General features: G+C 37.8%; 1 protein-coding gene across 1 annotated transcript in view; it reads right to left on the bottom strand.

Moving 5' to 3' along the window:
• Window positions 1-27680, bottom strand: part of CERS6 (ceramide synthase 6) — a 331923-nt gene that overhangs the window by 224256 nt on the left and 79987 nt on the right. Inside the window, exon 2 of the mRNA XM_049773537.1 lies at window positions 11490-11595. Coding sequence (XP_049629494.1) covers window positions 11490-11595 — 106 coding nt within the window. The remainder of the gene's footprint in view (window positions 1-11489; window positions 11596-27680) is intronic.

The raw sequence follows: 27680 nt of genomic DNA on the forward strand, positions 1-27680 counted from the left end.
TGTGACTCAAAAACAAAAACAAAAAAAAAATGCCTTTGTGCAGTTACTGAAAAGCTTCACAACTATAATATTTTGTTATTTCATCATGCTAACAACTATGATCATACAAATACCAGTATTTGTTTCAGCCTTTTCTTTAACATGACAATATTGATCACCTCCTTTTCCATTCTGATCTTTTTCCATTCTGATCTTTTTCCATTCTGATCCAGTACCCATCTTTGACCAGATTTTTCTTGCAAGCTCAAAAACAACGCCCAAAAGCCTGAAATGATTCTGCCAACAAAGCTAATGAGTAAAAAAAATGCTGTACAACAAAATGAGTGCAAAATGGCTTATGGTCAGTTAAACCAGATGAAAGGACAAAGGGACTGATAAACTCCAACTTTATTATATGGTCATTATAATACAATTACATTATAAAAAATAACTTAGCCACACTGTAACAGCTTACAATTACCATAGCAACTCACAGAAGAGAACCAAATATGATTAAAAACTGGGTGTTTCCTTAGCTCTAAGAAATCACCACCATAAAAACTTCCCTCGTCTCTGAAATTTCTTACACATTCCACTCCTTACTAATTCTTCCCATTTCTATACCGACATATTCTAGAAACTGTTGTGCATACTGCTACTTCCTCTATGTGCACACTCTGATGACTGGGTAAAGGCTCTTGCTTTTGTTTGTTTGTTTGTCTGATTTGGGGGCTACACCCAGAAGTGCTCAGGAATTATTCCTGGCTCTGCACTCAAGAATCACTCTGACAGGCTAGGGGGACTTTATGGGATACCAGGAAGAGAACTCCAGTCAACGACATACAATGCAAGCATACTCCCTGATGTGCTATCACAGTTGCTTTTAATAAACCATTTTCTGTATTAAATTAATCTTGCTCTAGAAATTTTTTCTCATGAAGTAAAGAACCTGAGCTAAATATCTTGAAATGACCAGGCTTTTCCTATAACAGTTTCAGAATATAGAAAATGGTCAAACAAGAAAACATTGCTACTTTTAATGAAATAATTCTAAGCTTTTAAATTAACCCTGGGTGAATTTTTCAGATTTGCCCAATTGGTCTTTGTGTTCTCAACAGTGTTGGAAATTGTCTTTACATACTTTGCACAGTTTTGCACATTTATTCCTAATGATATCAAATTTTTACTATAAAAATAATGTAATTTTCTGTATATTCTAAATCCTATTATTATGCCTGTCTCTGAAAATTATTCTGTTCCCTATTCTTATCCAGAGTGACTATTTCCAGCTATTATTTTCACATTGGTCCTGTCTTCAGTACACTTTCATCTGTCTTCAGTGCACTTCCCACCCAACATTTCTATTGTCTATTCTCATACTATGGGTTTTTTAAAATATACCAGAAGTAAAGTGTTATGTATAATACCCCTTCACTCACAGTATTATAAACTGCTGCTGCTTAAAAGAGAAAGAAAAGAGAGATAGAAAGAGAAAGCGAGAAGTATTTCCTATAGTGTATATATAAGTATTTCCTATGTGGGTAATGGTGAGATGATGGGAGGGTAACTGGGGAAACTGGTGACAAGAAATGAACACTGGTGAAGGGTTTAGAGTTGGACATTATATGACCAAAACTCAATTGTCAACAAGTTTTTAAGTATCTCACAGTGATATAAAAATAAATAAATAAATAAAGTATACTGTTACTAATTTTAAGCAAACATCCTTATTATGTTTTAATATGTATTAAACTTAAGTATATTATTATATATTAAGTTATGGTAGATTTCACTTGATTTCTTTAATTTTCTAAATATTTATATACTGGAATGAAAGCTCTGACTATACAGGATGTCACAAATAGAACCCAGGTTAACTGTTGAACTATTGTTCGGTACCTAAGTCTTATTTTTTGGTAAAATCTCTGGCCTTTCTTAAAATTTGATATTATTTTTTCTTACAATATAAGATAACTTATACTGCTGATAATTTGGGGGGGGTTGGGGTCACATCCAGCAGCGCTTAGGAGTTACTCCTGGCTCTGGGGTCAGAAGTCGCTCCCGGCAGGCTCAGGGGACCATATGGGATGCCATGAATCAAACCGAGGTCTGTCCTGTCTTGCAAGGCAAATACTTTGCCACTGGGCCATCGCTCCAGCCCCTGATAATTTTTTATACTTTCGCATAATTATTTTAATGATTTTTGTCATATACAAAATAGTTTATATAATTCATCTTACATAATTCATATGTATGCCATATACAAAATAGTTTATATAATTCAATTGCAGAAAAAGACCCATTTTGTTTAAATAAAGCCATAATTTTAATTGAATTCATTGCATTGAAATTTAAATAACAATTTGGTTAAGTTTATATAACAGTAAAAATTACTTTTAAAAAAATAATTTTGTAATACTTAACTTTGTTTAAGCATTTGTTCTGTTTTTGGAACCCACCTAATGGTGCACAAAAATCACTTCTGGTTCTACGTTCAGAGGTCACTCCTGGCATGCTTATGGGTCTGTGTGTAGTTTCAGTGTTAAACTGGTTGCAGGCAAGGCAAGTAAGTGATGCCTTGTAGTATTTCTCTGGTCTCTTCAAAGTAATCTTTAGTGGGATGGAGGACCACACCCTGTAAACTCTGAGTTTACTACTAATTCAGTGTTAATTTATGGACTACTGGTGCTACTCCAAAGACTCTATGTGCTGGTGGGGGTTGGCAACTGCCTAGATTATCTCTCATGCCCATCATTATAGCTTAAAAAGACAAATTTATCTGTTCTATTTGAATATTAATTTGATTAAGAATCATCTAAACATAGGGCCGGGCGGTGGCGCTGGAGGTAAGGTAAGCCTTACCTGCGCTAGCCTAGGAGACGGACCGCGGTTCGATCCCCCGGCGTCCCATATGGTCCCCCAAGCCAGGAGCGACTTCTGAGCGCATAGCCAGGAGTAACCCCTGAGCGTCACCGGGTGTGGCCCAAAAACCAAAAAAAAAAAAAAAAAAGAATCATCTAAACATAATAGTGTAGTGTAGTATAGATAACATAATAAATGTAGTGTAGCTCTCAATCTGATACTTATAAGTCCATATATAATTACATTTAGCAAGTTATAGTTTCCTAGAATAATTTCCAATTTATTGAAGTTTTTCATTTTCCTTTGCAAAGTTAAAAAAATTATCTTTCTGGGGCCAGAGCAGTGTTGCAGGGCATAAGAATTCTGCCTTGTGTGCACTAGCCTAGAATGGACCACGGTTTGATCCCCTGGTGTCCCACATGGTCCCCCAAGCCAGGAACGATTTCTAAACATATAGCCAGGAGTAACTCCTGAACGTCATTGGGTGTGGCCCAACCTCCCCAAATTATCTTTTCTTTTATCTTTGTGATTGTTATGTTAGAAATTTGTTCTTTATTTTTTATCGGGATAGCTGACCTAAAATTATTATATGTCACATATTTCTATGTTACACATAAGATTACTTAGGACTAAATTTTAGTGTATAGATTCGTTATCTCTATTTCTCTATTTCTGCTTTTATCTTTATTTGTTTCTTTTAACTTGACTTCACTTAATTTTTTCAATGTGTAAGTGGTTAATTTTATTATTCATAGATGAGTTTTCATTAGAGCACAACATAGGCATGATATATGACTAACACATACAATGATTGTTTCTAAAAATTCTGAAATTTAATTTTATTCAAGATTAATTAAGAAAGTAAGAGGCTTTCTTATATTGTTGTTTTTTAATTTCTGGTATTACTAATGCATATCTAGTTTTAAATTTTCTTGTTTGAGTCTAATAAAATATGAAGTCTTGTAATATTTAACAAACACATGAAAAGAAAATATACAATCTCTTCAAGACAGAGGGGTTTTCTCTACCCTTTAGATTTTCTTTATCTTATCATTTATATGGTCTGTCATACTTTGCTTCTCAATATCGTTATTTAAAATAAATTAAAATGGATTACTAAATTATTCCTTTTTATGATGTCTATGTTTATACTTGCATTCAACACATATATTTTCATAACTATTTTATCTTTATGGCGAGTTACTCTTTCAAGTAATAAAAAGCCAAGGAGGAGGGAGGGAAGAAGAGGGAAGGAAGGAAGGCCTTGGAAGGTATCTAAACATGCCTATTGAGGAAATCAAAATGGTAATCAAAAGTCTCACACAAAATGAATATCTAAGACCAATGGATTGATTTCATGGTGAACTTTTTCAAACTTTTATAGATGATCCACTGGTAATCCTTTTCAGATTCTTTCAGGAAACTGAAGAAACAGAAACACTTCCAAATAGTTTTCATGAAGCAAATATTATCATGATGCCAAAGAAGATAGCAAAGAAATGGGAAAGTGTTGACCAATTTCACTGACGAATAAAGATGCAAGGATACTCAATAAAATACTGTCAAATTAAATGCAAAAACTCATCAAAAAGTTAATGCATCTCAGTATGCAAGGATGGTTTAACATTCACAAGTCAATCATTATAATATATTATAATATATAAGAAAAAATTAAAAATCATCTGATTGTATCAATAGATACAATGAAAGAATTTGATGAGCAAAAATACCCATTCATGATAGAAAATAATTCAATAATATGAATTGAAGGAACTTTCCTCAATTTCCTCTACTGATGGAACTTTCCTCATTTATGATAAGCCCAATGAGAAAATAAAAAGATATCAACGGCATCCAGATAGGAAAGGAAACATTTAAACTCTTACAATTGGCAGATGGATGATACTATATCTAGAAAATGCTAAAGGCTCTACAAAAAGTTCCTAGGAAAATCAAGTTATATAGTAAAGTAAGGGACTACACAATTAGCATGTAAAAGTCCAGGGTTTTTCTATATACAAATAGTTAAATAGATATAAAATAAACAATCCAATTCACAGTTGTGCCTCCAAAAAAAATCAAGCACCTAAAATTCAGGTTAACTAAAGAGTTGAAATACCTATACAAAAACAAAACAAAACAAAACAAAAAAACTACGAAGCACTACTTAAAGAAACAAGAGGACACAAGAGGACACAAGGAGATGAAAATATATTCCCTGCTATATTTAGAGAGTTAATATCACCAAAATGTCATATATCCAAAAGCTTTATACATCTTCCTCAGAAAGGTATCTATTTATTTCCTCTCCCCATTTTTTTTTTTTGTCACACCCGGCAGTGCTCAGGGGTTACTCCTGGCTCCATGCTCAGAAATTGCTCCTGGCAGGCACGGGGGACCATATGGGACGCTGAGATTCGAACCGATGACCTCTTGCATGAAAGGCAAACGCCTTACCTCCATGCTATCTCTCCAGCCCCCTCCTCTCCCCATTTTTGAATGGGATTTTTAGATTTTGAGGAGTTAATCTTTGTGAGTACATTGCATATCTTGGATATCACCCTTTTTCTGATGTGTTAAGTACAAATATTTCTTCCACTCAGCTGTCATTTAGTTCTAGCCCATGTTTCTTTTGTCATACAGAAATTTTTTTGTTTGATAAAGTTTTAATCCTGTAGTGTTTGCCAGTGGCATTATATTGTTCAAGGCTCCTTTGAAGTCTAGGTCTGGAAGCATTCTGCTTCTGTTTTCCCCAATTAACTTTACAGATACAAAATTCACTCAAAATCTTTGATTCATGTTGAGTTGCCTTTTAAATAAGATATGAGTTATAAGTCCAGAAGCTAGAGGCATTTAAGTCTAAAACACTACTGACCTAGTAAGTAGAAGCAAAGATAAAGAAATGAAACTACATTCAACTTTATAGATTCTTTACCTCAAGAGAAATGATGGAAAGAATCACAATGACAGCCCACAGAATGGGAGAAATTATTTGTTCAACACATAGTTAATCCAACAAAGGTTTAATATTCAAAATATATAAAGCATTAGTAGAACTCTACAAGAAAAGATCATCCAACCATATCAAAGCTGGAGAGACGAGGCGAACAGGAACTGCTTCAAAGAAAAAATACAATAGCCAAAAAAAAACATGAAAAAATAACTCTGTATTACTAATCATCATGGAAATGAAAATCAAAACAATTAGATATCACTTCACACCACAGAGATCAAAACTTATCAGAATAACAACAACCATTGTTAGTGAGGATGTGGGGAAAGGGAGGAAAGGATATGGGGAGACTGTGGGAATGTTTACTGTAGTTTGAAAAACTATAAATATAAAATACTACTTAAAGAAACAAGAGGACATGAGGAGATGGAAATATATTTCCTGCTAGATTTGGAGTATTAATATCATCAAAATGGCAATATATCCCAAAGCTTTATACAACTATCATTGGTCTGCCTCAGAGAGGTGTCTAGACTTTTTGGAAGATGATATAACCTTCATTAAAAAAAAAAAAAAAACCTAGGAATTAAGCATTCATGTGACCCAGTAATTTCATTCCAGGGAATATACCCCAAGAGTCCAAAAGCATAATGCAGAAAAGACATCTGCACTCCTACGTTCATTGTAGCTCTATATACAATAGCAAAAATATAGAAACCCAAATGCCCACAAACAGATGACTGCATAAAGAAATTATTGTACTTGAATACAATGGAATCCTACTCTGCTGTAAGAAAAGATAAAGTAATGCAATTTGTCACAACATGGTTAAATCTGAAGAGTATCATATTGAGTGAAATCAGTTAGAGGAAGAGGCACACATTCAGAATGATCTCTTTCATGTGTGGAATATAAAAACTTTCATGGGGGAATATCAAACGTGCAATGATAATAGAAATGAAGAGCAAGAGAACTGGTCTTCAACATGAAGCTTGGGAGTTGTGTGGGAGATAAGTTAAGGAAGGGAACACTAGGTCAATGGGGGAAGGGGAAATTGCCTGCCATAGAAGCAGGTTGGGAAGTGGGAGGGAAATTTGGGTCATTGTTGGAGTATGATGACACATGTGAAGGAATTGGTATTAGAACAATATATACCATAAATACTTTTGTAATTTTATGATTTATAGTTATTGAATTTAAAAAATTACAAATTAAAAAAAGAATAAAGCCAAAGATTCGCTTTATTTAACCCCTTTAGGATCCTATCTTCTATAAAATAGAGGCCCTGTTTGGGCCAGAGTAAAATAAGCACTTGCTTTGCATGAGGCTAACTCAGGTTTGATACCAAGCACCCCATATTCCCTGAACACAGCCAGCAGTGATCACTGAGTACAGAGCCAGAAACAAACCCAAAACAAAGAAACAAAAAAAATAACAACAAATTAAAAACAAAAACAATAACATTTATATTGTATCTTTATATTTTTCTTTTTTTTAATTTTTTATTAATAATATATTTTTATTTTAAACATAGTGGCTTATATATCATTTTAATCCAAGGAACAAATGTATCTAAAAAAAGAAATATAAACAGTATGCTTTGCTTTTTAAAAACCAGATCCTTTCATAAGAGGATCTCTTATGAACTTTATAACTGATCCGAATACTTTATTTGATCATTTATGCCCATTTAAGTGTAATATCATTGTCATTGTCATGTCATTGTCATGTTTATTTATAGTTCCCTCACATTGTTTTACTTTCTGTTTCAATTCTGTTTTGATAAATTCACTTTGACCAAATATGGTTTTATTTCCTTTCTTTTTGAGAGAAATTTTTGTGTCAACAGTTACTCACATATTCATAGCCCTTTTGTTTTGTCAAAAATAATTTTGTCATTATTTTGGTAATATTAATTAACATTAATTAACTCTATGTAATATAAAACCTTAAGGTAAAATTATTGATTGATCAATTACTTAATAGTTTTTTTAAGTTTGTTTTTTGGGGTCATACCCAGTGGAGCTCAGGGCTTACTCTGGGCTCTGTACTCAAAGATAACTCATGATAAGGGTAAGAGGACCAAACAAGGTATTGGGGATCAAATTTAGATTGGCCATATGCAAACACAAGTGCAATCTTTCCTGCCCTGAGTTTTCTATTGTTAAATATAATTCATTCTACTACTCTATTTGATTGCTTAAATTTGTGTACTGGCTATTATGCAATTAGTAAATTTATTCCACCTCCCACTTCTTCAATGGTTAGTAAATTATTTCCCCATTGTGAAACAAAAATTGTTTATCATCTTTTCTATAATCCTAATCTTCATATTCCTCTCTTTGTTAATTAGAACATATTAATTGAAATTATACAAAACTCACTGCCATTGCCCAATAATTTCTTGATCTTCTGAAATCAATGGCTTAATTTTAAGAAATATTGTTTAAAAAACTCATGGGAGGGCCAGGAGACAGTACAACAGTACACCCCAGAAAATTTGATCCCCAGCATCACTGGGCCTCTGGAGCTAGAGAGGTCACCAAGTACCACCAGTTTGGCCCTGGTGGTGTCTAGCTCATGTCCTAGCATAAGCCCAGTTATGATTCCTGAACTCCTCAGCACCTCTTGACAGTCCTCTCTATGCCCCCTCCTTGCTAAAAAGAACTCATAGGAACAATTTCCTCAATTTTTACATATCCAAATATGTTAATATGTAGCACTATATAGTCTTACACAGTAAAAACTTTATGAAATAAATCACAATTTGCTTGAACATAATTTTAATTAATGTTGCTATAAAGACATTAAAGTAGTATTGATATTTCCCCTTAAATTAATTTAAACCTTTCCTAGGTCAATTTTTATCATAGTTGTATTAACATATTAAAGCAAACTCCAGCTCCCATTAAAGCTATAGCGGCTGGGTTACAATGCAGCCTCTTAGAACCCTATATCACATTAGTAGATCAGCAAATCCAGCCAGTTCTCCATCTTCTACACAGGTACATTCTACTCCTTAAAGAGCATCCATGGGGAGGATTAAAAAGATTCACTCTCAGAGTATAGCAGATGCATAAATGCCCACCAAGCCTAATGAGTGAAGTTAATATTCTATCAGGACCAAACAAAAACCATATGACTCCCAATGCATTTTTAAACTAGGAAAAAGATTTTTCTGCAGTTAATTAGTATGTTAAGAAGAAAGGACATTTTTCTAAATATTGTTTTCCTTAAGTAATAGAGAATATGAGTCCCTTCATAATAGAACCTGGAAATAAATATCCTGACACAGAGCTTTTAACAAAGAGCTTTTCCTTAAGATTCTACTCATTCTTCCTTCACACAGAGAAATTAAAAAAAAACTGATGAATTTACAGTTTCCAATAAAAATACTATTTTCTATTAAAGGACGAGGGATTAACCTTAGAGAAACAGATACCATAAAGTAAAGAAAAAATCCTTGAATATCTGAATTAATAATCTTAAGACATTTGTCAAGAGACAAAGCAAATAAATAACACAAATATAAAAAATGAATACAATTTTCTTAACCATATTCAAACAAATCTTACAAGTCTGAGTAATTGTTTCATACAAAATAAAACATGGAAAATCAAGCATTTAATATACAAACATAACACCTCCCAGAACATAACACTTCTGTTCTATTCTTTTTCCCACACAACAGATAAGGTCTTTGGTTATTGTGCTTCATTTTCTCAGGACTTTAAATGTTTTTGACTCCTGTCTTTTACTCTCCCTGTCAGAAGATTTCAACAGGGGTGGGGGGTGGGGGGAAAGGGGGCAGTGCAATATGCTCCTGTCTCATATTACTCCTCTCCCTTGCTCTCTTCTTCCTCCCCTATTAAAGCTCTCTGGAAAGACAATCTTCTCTTATCTTTTCCCAGTAAATATTCAGACACTCAATTTTCATTCTTTTATATCAAAACTATTTGTTCCTTCAGATATCCCCATTTTTGTTAACATTTGTCTCTGTATCACAACTACTAGAATAACAGGGACATTGCTATAATCAAGTGGGCATTATTTTTTTATTACAATAGCATGGTTGGGGGCTGGAAAGACAGCATGGAGGTAGAGTGTTTGCCTTGCATGCAGAAGGACAGTGGTTCGAATTCCAGCATCCCAGATGGTCCTTTGAGCCTGCCAGGAGCAATTTCTGAGCGTAGAGCCAGGAGTAACCCCTGAGTGCTTCCAGGTGTGACTCCAAAGTCTCTCTCTCTCTCTCTCTCTCTCTCTCTCTATCTCTCTCTCTCTATATATATATATATATATATATATATATGTGTGTGTGTGTGTGTGTGTGTGTGTATGTATATATATGTATATATATATATATATATATAAAACATGGTTAACCAAAGTGTTGACATTTAGGTTTGAGGTGCATAATGTAATTGCACCATATTATCAAATTGCCAACAGCTCTCCACTACTTAGGGACCTTCTCACATACTCCTCCAACCCCAACTCCAAATTAGTAACACTCAGTTATATTGACAGTCTTTTTTTTCATTGGTAATGTCTATTATTTTTTTATATTCTACATTATGAGTTAAATCACCCAGCACTTGTCTTTTTCATTCTAACTCATCTTGCTTAACATGACACTCTCTTGATCCACCTCAAATTAGAGTGAAATGCAACATTTTATCTTTTCTTACAGTTATTAATATTCCATTTTGGATATATAATTCACTCACTGTTGTTAGACATATGGTTTACCAGATACTGACTATTATAAATAGGTTGTCTATATTTGTATTAACAATAGCATTTTTGATATAGATACTGACGAATGGGTTATAATATATTTCCATTTTTTATATTTTGAGACATCTCCATACTGCTTTAAACACCTATGAATGCTTAACAGATTATATGCACTCACATAAATGGGCACTTTTTAATATTACATAAATTATATTCCTCAGGGGTCAGAGCAATAGTACAATGGGTAGGGCATTTGCCTTGTATGTGGCTGACTCGGGTTTGATCCCTAGCATCCCAAATGGTCCCCTGAGCCTGCAGGAGTAATTTATGAGCACAGAGTTAGGAGTAACCCCCTTTAAGCACCTATGAATGCTTAACAGATTATATGCACTCACATAAATGGGCACTTTTTAATATTACATAAATTATATTCCTCAGGGGTCAGAGCAATAGTACAATGGGTAGGGCATTTGCCTTGTATGTGGCTGACTCGGGTTTGATCCCTAGCATCCCAAATGGTCCCCTGAGCCTGCAGGAGTAATTTATGAGCACAGAGTTAGGAGTAACCCCAGAATGCCACCAGATAAGGCCCCAATATTCCTTTTCTTCACTCACTTACCTAAACTCATTAAACACTTATATATAGTATTTCATATCATGCAAGAGTAAAAGCAGCAAAGAGTCAAGCGAATCACTAAGTTGTATGGGTTTGACAGTCCTCTATAGTCTTGATGACAAAGTCTCAATAAATGATCAAGTTTTAAATACACCCTATTTATTTGACTTATAGTTATTTTGGTTTAGTCACAATTCTTGCAAGCAGAGGATCCAAAGAACATTCATTTTGGCACAAAAAAGCAAAGACAGATTTTCAAACCCTGAATAAAATGGAATTGGATGACTTCAGATTAAGAAAAGTGGTCATGACAATCTATATCCTCCCCCAAAATAAGCATACCTTTGTAATTGCAGTGAAGACCTTCTCCAGGATGGCATTTGGTTGGGCAATTTGTGGTCCATTGGCCTGAATGTTGAGAGCTATGGCACATGGCTTGGCAACAAATCTGAAAAAAGATATCAGAAGTTATTCCTTTATAGCAATCCTTATGGTCACAGTCATACATATCCTGCTTTTCCACATAAAAAAACTGATGATTTTGTAGATTGACATTGTCAGCACACTCAAATGTTGGTACCTAGAAAGCCAATTTAGATGTTTTCCTTTCCATTATTATCCCTCAGTAAAAGAAAAAAGAATTCCTTTAAAAATTAGGGAGCATCATATATATTGGATAATTTTGATGATCAAAATTTAATAATAAATTTAAATATTTATATTATATATTTATAAATAATAAACAAATTGAAAGAATAAATTGGGGGATTAAGGTATATGCTTTCCTCACAATGTCATTAGAAAGGCTGTCATCCTGAAGCTTAAGATAAAGTATATGATGAACAGTGCAATAGATATTGAAAGAAAAGTTGGGGCAGGAGAGATAGCACAGTATTAGGGCATTTGCCTTGCATGCGGCCAACCCAGGAGGGACTCAGTTCAATTCCAGGCATCCCATATGGTTCCCCAGCCTACCAGGGAAGATTTCTGAGTGCAGAGCCAGAAGTGACCCCTGAGCTCTGCTGGATGTGGCCCAGAATCCAATCAATTCACCAATGAATCAATCAATAAATAAAGTCTAAAAAAAAAGAAACGTTCTGAATGCTTTCATAAATTTCCAGAGGATAATAGCAAAGGTAAGAAAACTGCATATGAAGACATTACTGAATGAGTTTATTCTCTCAAGCAATTTTCAAGGAAGATTCTCAAACAACCAGAGCAGATGATTCCAAGACACAACACATTCTCGGGTCTTGCCCTGACTGGATTGACCAAGGCCATCCCTTCAGGGCTTCACCATGCTCAGTCTACTGTCCATCTGGTGCTTGAACTTGGTTCCAGAACAAGAACTATATGTGCCCCTGAGCAACAAATTATTTCCTGAGCATCTTGAGTCTTAATACAACTGTTCATGCATTGCTGCTGGACATATGGAGTAAGTCAGAGATGTCTCTATGCCACTGAATCAAGGCAAAGGACAGAGGGACACAAGGTAAGGTGAGGCATACAAAACAACGATATGGGGACATTTGCAACTTTAAGAACCATTTTAGATTTTTTGTTTTGTTTTGTTTTTTTTTGGGGGCCATACCGGGTAACACTCAGGGGTTACTCCTAGCTATGCGCTCAGAAGTCACTCCTGGCTTGGGGGACCATAGGGGACGCTGGGGGATAAAATCACGGTCCGTCCTAGGCTAGCACTGGCAAGGTAGACACCTTATGTCTAGCGCCACCATGCCGGCCCCACCATTTTAGATTTTGTTCAAGAGACAAGGTTTGCAAAAACATCTTTTCAATGGTGACATTTAACATTTTCTACTACTACAAAATTAGTTAACATTAAATAAAAGCAATATCCAAATTAATTAAATGATGGCCAAAGGCAACAAAAGTAGAACTAATCAAATTTGCATACACAGTATCATATAATATCCTACGGGTTTCTATTTCATGTAAAAGAAGAAATGTATTCGAGCAAGAAAATGTAAAAGTGACATGCAAACTTAAGCCAGGATATACACAGAAACTGCATATGAACTTATTTTACTGGTCGTTCGGTGAGAAACCAAGAGGAAGAACATCCATTTTCTGTACATATGTCTTCTAGAAAAGAAAGTTTCCCAGAAATAATATAGTCTCTCTTTCTCTCTCTCTATACATATATAAACATACATCTATTGGTATATATATATAATATATATATATTATATATATAATAGTAAATGCAAAATGAGATGCTAGGGGATTGAAACGCTGTTAGTCCTAGGCTAGTGCATGCAAGGGAGACACCTTACCACTTATGCCACTGCTCCAGCCCTATTCTCAATATTTTAAACATGAAAAATTCTAAGACATATTTATCTAAGTTCTAACCTTACAAGCAGTGCAATTTTCCCCCCAATGATTCTTCATCTTCAATATGAACAAGGATCATGTTAGTTGTGGGGGAAGAAATGAAATGTGATAGGTTCAGAAGTAGTTTCCTTGACAACAATTTCTGCTTTATGATTATCTCTTCATTATATGGCATAGTAAGGGCTGTAAAATGATATGAGGTCCAGAAGAGTGGTAAAAGTATTTTAAGTAGCAAAACTAATTTGGTGTAAAAAACAAAGTAAATTTTTAGAATAGTTTCTTTCTACTCGTTCTTGCTGTATTCTTCTTAGCCCCTTTCTATTTCTTTTTTCTTCTTATTTTTCTTTTTTGGGGGGAAGGGATCACACCCAGTGATGCTTAGGGGTTAATCCTGGTTCTGCAGTCAGAAATCGCTCCTGGCAGGCTCAAGAGACCATATGGGAAAAGTGGAATCGAACCGGGGTCTGTCTGGGGTTGGAAGCATGCAAGGCAAACACCCTACCACTGTGCTATCTTTCTGGCCATTCTTAGCCCTTTTCTTAGATGTCTTATGGATTGCATGGCTGTACCATATATCATGTGTCATTGTGGCTAATCTTTGTTTCCTTTTGTTCCTTTTTTTTTTTTACTTCAAGTAATATTGCAGATAAGCTTTATTTTTTAAAATGCCTCACTACCTGTAGGGGGAAAAATAAAGTCAGTAGGATATATGGCTAGTAACTGTAGCAAATCACCTTTAGGCACACACCCTATTTTAACACACAGAGCACACACCCTGCTTTCCCTAATTCCCTTTCCCTGTTTTCCCTAAATACAGAAGCACGTACCCTGTTTTAATCCCTCTCACATCCTACCTGATTGGCTCACACAGAGTCCACACCCTAGTATTCCCTAAATATCTCTTTCACATCTAAAATAAACTGAATTACTCTCCTGAAGTGGCTTGTAGAAGCTTGTTGAGTACTCTACTCACCTGGGACCAACCTCACCCGTGACTACTAGATCCTAGACTCTGACTTCCCAGCATCATTTACAAAGAACAGCTACAGAGATTTGAAATTTTATCAATTTACTAAATACTAGTAAATTACATTTTGAAGATTATACCAGTGTATGACTGTTTTAAAATTTCTAAATGTCAGTAAATGCAAAATGCAAGAGAAAAGACAACAAATGCCATATCCTATTTATTGGGAAAAAAACAAACATTTAAACAGAATTTATAAGTTATTAAAGCTGATAATCTTTTGTGTTATGAAGATTAATTTGGGACATAGAGAGATGGCTCCAAAAGGGGAGTGCATTGCTGGAGTGATAGCATAGAGGGCAGGATGTTTGCTTGCTTATGGCTGACCCAGGTTCAATCCCCAGCATGCCATATGGTCCTCCAAGCTTGCCAGAAGTCATTACTGAATGCAAAGTCAGGAATAAGCCCTGAGTGCTGCCAGTTGTGGCCCAAAACATGTTTGGGGGGATGCATGCTGTCATTGCATGTAAGAGCTCCTTAGCTAGACTCCAAGCATTACAGAATCCCCTGAACACCCACCAGTTATGACTTTGATGGTCCTGACATCATCAAACAGTACCATTTTGGTGGACCTAAGCATCAGACCCACACCTGCTCTCACCCCAAGGAACACTGAGGAAACTTCTACAAAATAATTTAAAATAATGTTAGCTTTCATCTTATACATTTCTGTTTTAGTCTGTACATATTTATGTTTTTATATTTTGAGAAGAACACACCTGGTGTGTGTTCTACAAACAGCTACACATGGCTGTTTGTAGGAGTTACTCTTGGCACAGCTCATGTGGTCCACCAGGAATCAAAACAGTCAGATGCATGTAAACAAAGTGCCTTAAAATCCATAATATCTTTTGTAATTATTTTAAAGGCTAATAACATTTAAATATTTTCAGTGAGTACTTTTTAGTATTTTAACAATTTTAATCTATGAGTTGCTGATGCAAACTTAGAATTTAAAAAACTTTTTTTTTTTTTTTTTTTTGGTTTTTGTCACATCCAGCAGCACTCAGGGGTTACTCCTGATTCTATGCTCAGAAATCGCTCCTGGCAGGCTCAGGGGACCATATAGGATGCCAGGATTCGAACCACTGACTTTCTGCATGCAAGGCAAACGCCTTACCTCCATGCTATTTCTCCGGTCCCAATTTAAAAATTTTTAATAACTAAAAGTAATAATTTTTTATCAAGGTATAATTGACATAACAATTTAGGAATGTGGCAAAATCATAACCACTACAAGTTTTATAGTTAACACTTATAATTCCAAAATGTTTCTTGTGGTGATATTTTTTTATAAATATATAATTTTTATTTTGATCATACTGGCTTACATATCCTTTACAGTAATATTTTAGGTACATATTAACATTGAATAAGGAAATTCCCGTCACCAAACCTGTCCTCCCTCCACCCCCTTTCCCATCCTGCATCCTATATTCCCCACCCTCACCCTGGGCCTCTAGAATGAGTGGTCCTCTCTGTGGCTAGCTTACTACTTAGTGATCATACAACTGTTTGGTCTTGGTACCCTCCATTGTTTCCCCCTCTACTTGAGAGGCAGAATTAGATAGTTCAAGTTATGTGGTTTTGGTTGAAAAATGGGGTAAAACTCAAATAATCCAAAAATGGGCGGAGTTCTTCTAGAGCAGGAGTATCAAACTCAATTTACCTGGGGGCTGCAGGAGGCAAAGTCGGGGTGAGGCAGGGCCGCATAAGGGATTTTGCTTACCAAATATTCGCAATAAAAATATCATTAGAAAAAAAATCGCATTAAACATTTGCATACCCCGAACGGAACTGCTCGGAATATGCAAATGTTCAATGCGATTTTTTTCTTACTAATGCAATTTTTATTGCAATTATTTGGTAGGCAAATAATCGCGAATACTGCGATATTTGAAGGCCGGCTGTGGGCCACAAAATGTTGTATGGAGGGCTGCAAATGGCCCGCGGGCCACGAGTTTGAGACCCCTGTTCTAGAGGCTCTCCACCTCAGTTTGAGAGAGGGAAGGGAAAAAGAAATTGAGACACCACAACAATGCAAAAAGAAATATCAAATAAAATATCCAGTGAGCACTACAGCAATAAAGACAAGCACCACATAATAGCCACAAATAAAAACATGACAGAGAGCAAAAATGAGGGGAAAAAAAGAGAGAAAAAAATTGGAGACAACTTCAATATCCACATCGAAAAAAAGAAGTCAATACATAAATAAATAAATAAATAGATAAATAAATGAAAAGATTAATTTGTGCTTTTTGTTTCCTACATAGGCACAGTAAATGTTGGGGATATTAGAAAGGGAATTCCCTTGGCCTAAGAGATACAGGGTTTCTCCACCCTTGGAGTATACTGTCATGGGATTAACTATAGACTCCTTGCATGTTCATTTACTCTCCCCTCTTCTCTCCTCAGTGCTTTTGTGGTGTATGGAAGACTTCTGCTTCGTCATGGGTGATAAAATCAGACCTATGTATCTAAAGATTTTGGTATCTTACAGGTCAAGGAATGGAACTTAAGATGCAGTCTTTCTTTGTGGTTCTATAAGTTCTGTTCCTTCAGTGTCGTTTTAATTCGTCTTCTGTAGTTGGTGGTCTTGGTCATTGTGCTGATCCTAGGATGGAGCCTGGGATAGGGTCTTTGGTTATGTTTCCAGAAGACGCATTCCGTCAGACCTTCGGAATTAGAGATCTTGGTAGATGTACAGATGTAGACCAAAACCTAGACTAGGGCTTCTTTATTGGTCCCAGGATATGTACTGCCCAGTCATGGTTGTAACAGCCAGTCATCTGTAGATAGTGATCTTGGCTTTTGCACAGATCGAAGGGTGATGATGAAAAGGGAAGTCATTACCCCACCCCCACCAACATTGGTGAATGTCCCGCCCTTAAGGAAGTTGTCACTGCCCATTCTCCCTCCCTCTTCTAACGCCACGTGGTCCTTTGCCTCTGTTCGGTTTTGAATATGCAATGCACCCTGGCCGGCCAGAATAAAGACTCAGACCCCACTTGAGCTTTTGCCTGAGTAACCGTCTTTTCATTTCTCAGTATTAGAGCAGTTTCTGAACTGCCGCACCTTTCATTGGCAAGCCAGCCAGGAGTCCTTGATCTGTCCAGAGCTGGGTGGTGAACAGACTACTCGGTGGGTTCTAAGCAGTGTTTTCTGTGTTGTTGGTTGTAATTTGATGTGTGTTGGAAATAGAAATAGGGAAATGGTTGTGTGATCGAGGGCTTGAGAGTCTCCACTCAACGTGGATTCTGGGTGGAATTAAGAGTTCCCTACTCGATGTGGAATCTGAGTACTAGCAGACTTTATGACTGAGGGTTCGAGTCCCCTACTCGATGAGGAATCTGAGTAGTAGCGAGCTGATGAGCTCTGGTGCTATAGGTCACGACCCTGGAGGTGTCCCAGGAGATTGTTAAAAGCAGTGGGAAGACGTTCCTGGGCTGCTGGGAGAGGTTGTCTGCCTGTGATTTGTGGAGCTCAACAAGCTTGGTTGTTATTGGCATTGCTGTCTGTCTTGGATTTATTGTTGGTATTTACAGTCGAGAATTAATCTGTGAATTTTACAGTTGTGCCTCTGAATGTTCCTTTCATTCCTCTCTAACTGCCTCCTTTGTCTGTCCGCCTTTGTGGTGATTCTACAAGTTTGATTTCTTCCCATTTTCTTCTTCTATGGTTGTATTTCAAATTGCACTTCTCAGCCAGAAAATTTTGATACTTTTATTGGGTTGCTTGCCCTTCATATTGTCATAGGCTCTGGAATATTTTTCCTCGTAGTGATTTGCTGTATTAGCCACTGTGATAGAAAATTTCAAAATTCCTAGAATGAGGCAAAGTCAATCCACCCCACTTACTCTGACACTAGAACAATGGGCAGAAATTACTTGAATGCATTCGTTAGGGTTGTTCCAGTGTGGCGCCACTGTCTGTCTGTTTTTTGTCTGTGGTTCTTTGTGTTCTATGTTTTCTTTGGTCTGACCATGGAAAGAAACTCTAGGGGCCACCTCTCCTCAGGTCAGAAATTGTGTGTTAAGTCAGCTTTGTTATTCTAGGGACATGGCAGAGGGTGTCGGAGATTGCAAACCCCAAATTTCTCAATGGCCATCGGGGATAAATTTTCCCTGGAGAATTTCTGGACTTTGCAATCACCCAACTTTCCTGCCATGTGTTAAGGCCAGAAAGAAACAGGGCTAACTGGCCACTTTTTTTTTTTAGCTGAAGAAAAAAAGTGCTTTTTAACTCTCTAGCCTGAAGGAATTCACTGAGCCCCCAGAGAAATGGCTATTGTCCTCCTGGACTCACCTGGCTGGGAAATGAGGGTGTAGGCAAAGTAATCCCAGTGGGTCTTTTATATATCAAAGAAAAATTTAGCAAATGGTTTGGAAGTCAGGAAAAATATTTTTGAGCATTTAAATTTCTAACTTAAAGGTTTCTTAAAATGAACAATTGGAAAAAAAAGTTGCAGATTATTGTGGTGGCTTTTTAAACAATATTGTTAACTTTGTGAATGCATATTATTGTTACAGTATCTCAATTCCATGTCAAATTTATCTCACCAAACTTAATGGTGGATTTTAAGGTGGATTAATGTGAAAATCTTGATGGTACTAGGTTGTGAATACCTAAAGAAAAAGGAATCAATAAAATCTGATCCTGCTAGGTGCAAAAATATTCAGCAAAGTAATTCTAAACTGGCAGCAGACCATTTAAAGCTCTGTTCCTAGGGCCCTAATGCTAAGTTCTAGTCTGAGTTTAGTGCACATGGCAGTTTTTAGCAGCAAAACCACTCCCACAGGATGAGGGGAGAAGTTAAAAAAAAAAAAAAAGAGAAGAGAAGAAGGAGCCGGAAGGTAGGGCATTTGTCTTGCATGCAGAAAGGAAAGTGGCTAAATACAAAAAGTTTAAGGATGTGCAAAAGGGATTAAAAATGTGTACTAGGGGCCGGGAAGGTGGCGCTAGAGGTAAGGTGTCTGCCTTGCAAGCGCTACCATAGGACGGACAGCGGTTCAATCCCCCGGCGTCCCATATAGTCCCCCCCAAGCCAGGGGCAATTTCTGAGCGTATAGCCAGGAGTAACCCCTGAGCGTCAAATGGGTGTGGCCCAAAAACCAAAAAAAAAAAAAAATGTGTACTAGGAAAAATCTGTATAATCAAACTAAATGATTATTATTGATATGCCTTTAGGTTAATATAAAAGAAGTGTAAATGTTTTTAAGCATGTTCTGCCAGAAGTAGTGAGCATTCATTCTTTCTGGTTTTCAGAATTAATTTGTGTAACATGAATTGCTGGTGTCTTCTGCCTGTACACCGATGCCAAAATACTAAGTAAACTTCTATATGTAGAGTTAAGCATGATTAAAATATTATTTTACAATTTTTCATTATTCGCTACCAAGAACATTAATATTTGTATCACAAGAGGCTTTGTAAAAATGGTCATGGTTTTAAGGATTAAAAAATATGAAAGATTTCGTTGTAAAAAATATTCTAGAATTTTCTGTGCAAATTTAAGTAATATTTGCTTTTTCTCTTCTCCTAGAACCTTTAAGTTCCATTTTATGTCATGGCATCATGTTGCTTTGCACAAGATACAAGCAGATGGCTTTCCTCGCTGCATGAGGAGTGATCCCCATGCAGAAAGAAAATCCTAAAATTAGTGAGGGGACCCCAAAGCCCTCTTTCAGTGAAATAATTGGAGTTGAGGTGGTGTGACAAGCAGGCACCCTTAAGCATTTGGCTGTAAAGATGGGAAAGATACCAAGATGAATGGCCTGAGTAAGGAAATTGAAGATTTCCTAGAAGATTCTGGAGCAGCACTAACTGACCACAGCCTATGGGCCTTGCTCTCATCCTCCACCCTCAATCTCAAGAAAAAGAGGATTCGAGGTCAATCTCTTCCAAACCTGAAGAGGAGTGGAACAGACAAATCACCTCTAAAAATTCCTACAGAGGGTGAGATGCCCATGGCCAGCCACAAGATCCTCATGCTGAACTGATCAACTCATCAGCCAAACCTGAGTGACTGTGACGTGATAAACCTGCTGTGTCTACAGCCTATCCTTAGAAAAACTTTGTAAGTAATGTGGGTACCCCAGATGGAGATTTCTCCAACAGTGCTGTATATGTGCAAAGGAAAAAGCCAAGTTATTCAAATACCTGGTAAGGTACAAGGTATAGGTGGAGAGAAAAACTATTTTTGTAGCTAATTAAAATTCTAGTGGGCCTAACTTAAAACCCACTTCTTTGAAGTAACTTATGTGAAAATGTTCTTACTAGTTGTACTGAACCAAATTATAAACTGTAAATGCAAACCTTAGTCTGGCTAAAGTAACTCAGAACTGTGTTTATTGATAATGCTATACTGCTTTGTATCCTGTTGTTTAATTTGTGCTATCATTACAGATAATAAGGACAGCTGTGCCATTCAAGTTGTACTATTTACTGCTCCAAGGCCTGATTGGGTTAAGTAATATTCCCCTGTCTAATTGATCTGATCCTTTTCAAGTGTTAAGACTGCAAAAGTGGGGCCGGAGAGATAGCATGGAGGTAAGGCATTTGCCTTTCATGCAAGAGGTCATCAGTTCGAATCCCTGCATCCCATATGGTCCCCCGTGCTTGCCAGGAGCAATTTCTGAGCCTGGAGCCAGGAATAACCCCTGAGCACTGCCAGGTGTGACCCAAAAACCAAAAAAAAAAAAAAAAAAACTGCAAAAGTGAACCAGTTAACTGCTCCTTTAGGGAAATATGAGATTTCAACCTATCTAGAGATTGAGACTACAGTCCCATTCCAGCCTGAAAGCTACAGAAAATTGATCTTCAACCACGTTCCCTTTAATGACTTATAGGGTGATGACATCTCTAGGAAAAAACATGGAGAAAAATGGTCACCAGAAAAAAACTATGAGGAAAATAAGGGGAAAAGAAAGGCCACAGGAATTAATAAGCCAAGTTAACAATTAAAGATAACATTATGCCTATCTATCCCAGAGGTTGAAGCAGGTAGTGAAAATAAACCAACCCTAACATTTAACAAAGATGGGTAGTATAAGGAAAGAAGCAAAAAGTATGCTTCCCTTGGTAATGTTAAAGGTAAGAAAATTATTACTAAATATGAAATTTCTTCATCTCTGTCTAACCCAGTGCAGGAAAGGCAACTAAAGTTTAGGGCTCTATTGTTTTCTCTCTACCCCAACAGCCCTTTTAAGTTGCAGGATTAAAGAAGAGAACGCAGAAACCTCCTTATCTTTGTGGTGAAATTCACAGCCTGAACAAGAAGAAAGCCCTGAAGCTCCAGCTGAGTCAGCTCATAGGTCCAGAACAAAAGGCAGACAGCCCAGACAGTCCAGTCTTCCTACAGCAGCAACCATATGGCACTCCCGCCCCCCAGTGCGTATGCTTTCTGAACCTTTTGATGTTTTCTTTCCCCCTTCCACTCCCCTAGCAGCTAGCCTGGTCGCCATCATTACCCTATGATGCCAAATCTGGAAGGGACTCAGACAGGCATATGAACCCGGAGAACTGACAGTGCCTCACCCCTTCAAGCTGGGAGACCAGGTCCTGGTGAGACGGCATCACTCACAGACACTAGAGCCAAGGTGGAAAGGACCTTATGTCATCCTTCTGATCACCCCGACTGCTGTTAAGGTGGATGGCGTTGCTTCCTGGGTTCATGCCTCCCATCTAAAACCTGCCCCTGCTGATCTCAACCATGATGAGTGGAAAGTGGAGTGCACTGAGAATCCCCTCAAGATTCGGGTCCGGCAGGCACACTTCAGCCCTGATGTGCTCACTGACTCTGACAATGCTTCTCCTGGCATTTGCTGAGGGAGGACTCAATCAGGCCATACACCCGGATGAGCTGGTTAAAAGACTATATGGAAACTCCTGTGACTGCAGGGGGTGGGGCTATCAATTCAACAGTAGACTTCTGTACACTCGATCAGTAGACTGTGGAACTAGAACTGCTTACCTCCAGTCCCCTACTACTTCCCATGTGTGTGTGTGTGTGGGGGGGGGGGGGAACCAGAATGGGTGTGTAAAGCAAAACCTCAGCCTTTGCCTCCCTCTTCGGGGGAAAAATGCCCCGCTGGATGTATGGAGCTTAATCAAGTTCACTCCCGGTGCTATAGGGAGTATCGAGAGTATACCAAAAATAACAAGGCATATCTGGTGGCCAAGCTCACCAAAACTAACCGGGGGAGCATGGGAGGTGAAATGGACAGTTAATAGCCGTAAGTCCTCCTATGGAGCCGCGAGTTGCATGGCCGAAGTGGGAGACTTGGTCTTTTGGCCTCTAAAGGCGCCCATTCACATTCCGGATGGGGGGAGGGCAACAGACCAGGAAAGAGAGAAGGAGGCCATAGACTGGCTACAAAGGAGGTGGAGACCCTAAGTGGCCTCGGCATCCCTCCCTCTGACCCCAGATGCCTGCTGAGAAGTTAGATCCGAATACTCAGAACATCCTAGAAGAAACATAAACTTCTTAGCTGCTGATTGTTGGTTTTGTATGAAGACAGGGGAAAATTGGCCTCTGGCTGTCCCTGTCTGACTAGGTAATCTAACCTTTGCTTCTTTTAGTTGTAAGGTAGTCCCTTTCAGCTTTGAATCTTCTGTTTGCTATTAGCATAATGGCATCGAATCTGTAGACATGGGTCAGGTAGAAGCCGCTCAGTGCTCAGAAGTCCTACCTGCCCCCCCCCCCCGCCCAGGGTGCTTACCTCTGGGACAGGTATGGATATGTGTGTGGGGGGGTGGGATTTGGCTTACTCTCTTTTACCCCAAAACTGGACTGGAATTTGTGCCCCAGCATTAGTACTTCCCAACATTGACATCATCCCAGGGACAGAGCCCATCCCTGTGCCTAGCATAGATCTCTTAGGCGGTGCTCCTCTGTCTCGACAAGCTGTGGCGCTCCTGCCCCTACTGGTAGGGCTCGGGGTAGCATGTGGATTAGCGACTGGGGGAGCAGGGCTAGCAATATCAATAGACAGGTATGACAAACTCTCGCAAAAGTTAATTTCAGAAGTGGAGAAGGTATAATGATCTGCAGGACCAGCTCAACTCCGTGGCTAAAGTAGTATTACAAAACAGGTGAGGGTTAGATTTAATCTTGGCAGAGAAAGAAGGGCTTTGTGTGGCCTTGCAAGAAAAATGTTGTTTTTATACTAACAAATCAGGAAAAGTACGGGACTGAATCAGACACATCAAGAGGAGCTGGCCAAAAGAAGAAAGGAGCTATTAGACGGTTCCTTATGGTCTTTATGGGGTGGGATCCTCCCCTATCTAATACCCCTACTGGGGCCCCCTATCACACTGGCTTCTAGGATTAGAAGCCTTTCTACAAGAAGTGGGGATTGAAAAGGGAAGTCATTACCCCGCCCCCACCAACACTGGCCCTTAAGGAAGTCGTCACTACCCTGCCCCACCAATAACTCGTATTACCTTGGCGGACGTTCCACCCTTAAGGAAGTCATCACTGCCCCTTCTCCCTCCCCCTTCTTAGGGTATATAAGAACGAACGTAGAATGCCACGTGGTCCATTGCCTCTGTTTGGTTTTGAATACACAATGCACCCTGGCTGGCCAGAATAAAGACTCAGATCCCACTTGAGCTTTTGCCTGAGTAACCGTCTTTTCATTTCTCCGTGTCGGAGCAGTTTCTGGACTGCCAGGCCTTTCAATAAGTCTTCTGATTTTGTCTTATCGTTGGCTGGTGAGGTAGAACAACCGGCTCTTAGATCAAGTTGTTCCCATTTCCTCGTCATCAGTATATCATTTTAGAAGTGGCACAAGTTGGTGTCAGAGCAGTATTAAGGATGCCCCAGAGGGGATTTGGTTCCTGGAGCTGTTATGGAGAACTATGTCGTTTCCATGTCTGGGATCCAGGGTTCAAGACTGGACAGTTGGTGTCTAATCACCTGGGGTCTAAGTTGGGTTTGTGGTGATATTTTTAAGATCTACTTTCTCAGCGACTTTTAATGAAGTTTTATATAGCAATCCTACTTTAAATGTCAAGACTGTCATCAGAGAAACTAATTCTATAAAGAAAGTTAGAAATATCACACAGAAGTGATATCAGTACTGGACATTTCTGATTAGATTAGTTTAATTCGATAGAGGTAACTGATCTGAGGAATATATCTGGGTATGAAAGGCATTTGTCCTGTGTGGTAATAATAGTTCAGAGCTTATTATCTTTAGTGTCCAACAAAAATTGACATATAGTAAGCATTAAGTATAAAATAACTTTTAAAAATGAATGAATGAATTTCCTATTATTTTTCTTATTTACTAAGACTCATTCAGGAATAACAATACTTTTATATATTTTAATTTTATTTTTGTCACACCCAGCAGCGCTCAGGGGTTACTCCTGGCTCTACACTCAGAAATTGTTTCTGGCAGGTTCGGGGGACCATATGGGATTCTGGGATTCAGAACTGCCGTCCTTCTGCATGCCAGGCAAATGCCATACCTCTATGCTATCTCTCGTGCCCCACTTTTATATATTTTATTGCCACATCTTTACAAGTAAAAATATGTGTACATAAATGGATAAATGAATGAACACATTATTATTTAAAATGTAGGTAGTATGGTTTTTATTTTTTTAAATACTGTATTTAAACACCATCATTATAAGGTTGTTTATAATGCAGTTCATTTTTTTTGCACAGTTAAAAAGTTGTTCATGATTGAGTTTAGTCATACAATGTACAACAATCTTCATCAGGGCACATTTTTCACCAACAATGTCCCCGTTTCCCTCTCCCCCCACACCCCCCATGCCAGCCTCTGGGGCAAATACTTCTCTTTCTCTCTCTCTCTTGCTCAGTCAATATTCCCTTTATTCCCATGTAAACACTGAATACTGAAGGGGCATCATGCATATCCTCCTTTCAATAGTACCCAGTTCTTTTCCAGAGGGATCATTTCCAACTCTGAATGTTATAGTGGTTCCTGACTGCACTCCCTCACCATAGACTGGTCCTTCTGACCCTCATCTCTATTGTCTCTGGATATTATTACTTTACTGTCTATTTTTTAAATATCCCTCAAATAGTGTGATTATTCTATATCTACCCATGACCCTCTGCCTCACTTTGCTCAGCATAATACTCTCCATATCTATCTATCTATCTATCTATCTATCTATCTATCTATCTATCTATCTGTCTGTCTGTCTGTCTGTCTGTCTGTCTATGTATAAGCAGTTGCATTATTTCATTTTTCCTAAAAGATACATAATATTCCATTGTGTAGATGTATTACACATGTTCTCAGGTACTTGGGTTGTTTCCATATTCTGGCTACTGCGATGAGCATAGGAATTCAGAGACTTTTCTGCATTGTGTTTTTTGGGGGATCTCAGGGTATATTCCTATGAGAGGTATTGCTTGGTCATATAGAAGTTCAATTTCTAGATCTTTGAGGAATTTCCATATTGTTTGCCAAAATGGGTTGGGCCAGAAACATTATCACCAGCAGTGAATGAGAGTCCCTTTCTTCCTGCTTCCATACCAGCTGGTTGTTCTTGTTCTTTGTGATGTGTGCCAGTCTCTGTGGTGTGAGGTGATATATAACCTTTTTTTTAATTTGATAATCAAATGGTTGTTTTTTATTTAGCTTGTGTTTGTTTTGTTCTTTGTTTGGAAAGCCAGACACAGAAGTGCTTATGGAACCAGTTCAGTATTGACTCTCATCAAGCCCTGGCCTGCTGTATATTCCAGGGGCTAGAATACAGCAGGTTGATTTGTTACTTGTCTTGCATACATCTGACCCAGGTTCTATCCCCAACACCTTATATGTTCCTTCCAACGGAGTGAACCCTGAACACAGAGGCAGGAGCAAGCCCAAAGCATTGCTAGGTATGGCCATAAAACAAAACCAATAAAAAAGCATGCACTCTAGCCTTTTGAGCTTTCTCCGTGATCCCAGATAAAATAATTTTAGTTAAGATTTTAAATTATGAGCAGGTTACTAAAATTTATGCATTTCCCCAGTTGACTTAAGTTTTTTGTTAAAACCGCCCAAGAAGTTTAAAGATCTATGAGAAACTTCACAAAGTGACTATCTAAAGAACTTAATTTACCAAGGGCTGAGTAGCAATGAGTGAGGATAATGGAAAAGGACCTGGGGACATTGGCAGAAGGATGCTGGCATTTCATAGTGAGTGTGGTGTTGGAACACATATAAATAAAAGATTACTACATACATAATTATAAGTCATGTGGAGGGAAACACTTCAAGAGAATTCAGGATTTAGTGAATAATCACAAGGCAACCTTCACCAAATGGGAGGTGAAAAGAAGGAAGAAAAAAGGAGGGAAGGAGGGAGAGAAGGAAGAAAGGAGGGAAGGAAGAAAAGAAGGAAGGAGAGAGAGGGAGGGAGATATGTATGCATGTTTATTTATTTATTTATTTAGGGGTCCACTCCAATGGCTCTGTGCTCAGACAGTTGAATCAGAGTCAACTGTATGTAAGACATGTGCCTTATTCCCTGTACTATTTCCATGTCACCTTAAGCATCTTTTGGCAAAAAACATCACAAATTACTAACTTGACCTACATCTCTCAAAATGTTGCAAGTGTAGGAATCACTAGGATGTTAAAAATAGCAGAGGCATGGGAATACAAATAATCTAATCTTGTGGGATTAAATGAGCTAATCATGTAAATAATTCTGCTCAGTACCTGTCACACAGAATATATGTGCTAATAGACATAGAAGTCTCTGAGCAGGTATGAACTTCTAGTCCTACTGTTTGGCAAGCAAGTCTGGTCTAGCAAGCAGTCTGGTCCACTTTCAGAAACATTCTTGGGTGACAGGCAACCCTACATTGCAAAATCATCCCACTTTTTTCCTCATATTTCCAACCTCAAGTGGACAGATCTAAAGAAGGGTAGCCATGAAGAATTAATAAACCAAGCCAGTCATGAGAGAATCATGGTGTCACTGGGCTTATTTTATTTTATTCATTTTATATACTTTATTTAAACACCTTGATTATAAACATGATTTGTTTGGGTTTCAGTCATATAAAGAACACCACCCATCACCAGTGCAACATTCCCATCACCAATGTCCCAAATCTCCCTCCTCCCCACCCAACCCTCACCTGTACTCTAGACAGGCTTTCTATTTCC

This window comes from Suncus etruscus, chromosome 5, assembly GCF_024139225.1.
Source record: "Suncus etruscus isolate mSunEtr1 chromosome 5, mSunEtr1.pri.cur, whole genome shotgun sequence".
NCBI classification, from domain to species: Eukaryota; Metazoa; Chordata; class Mammalia; order Eulipotyphla; family Soricidae; genus Suncus; species Suncus etruscus.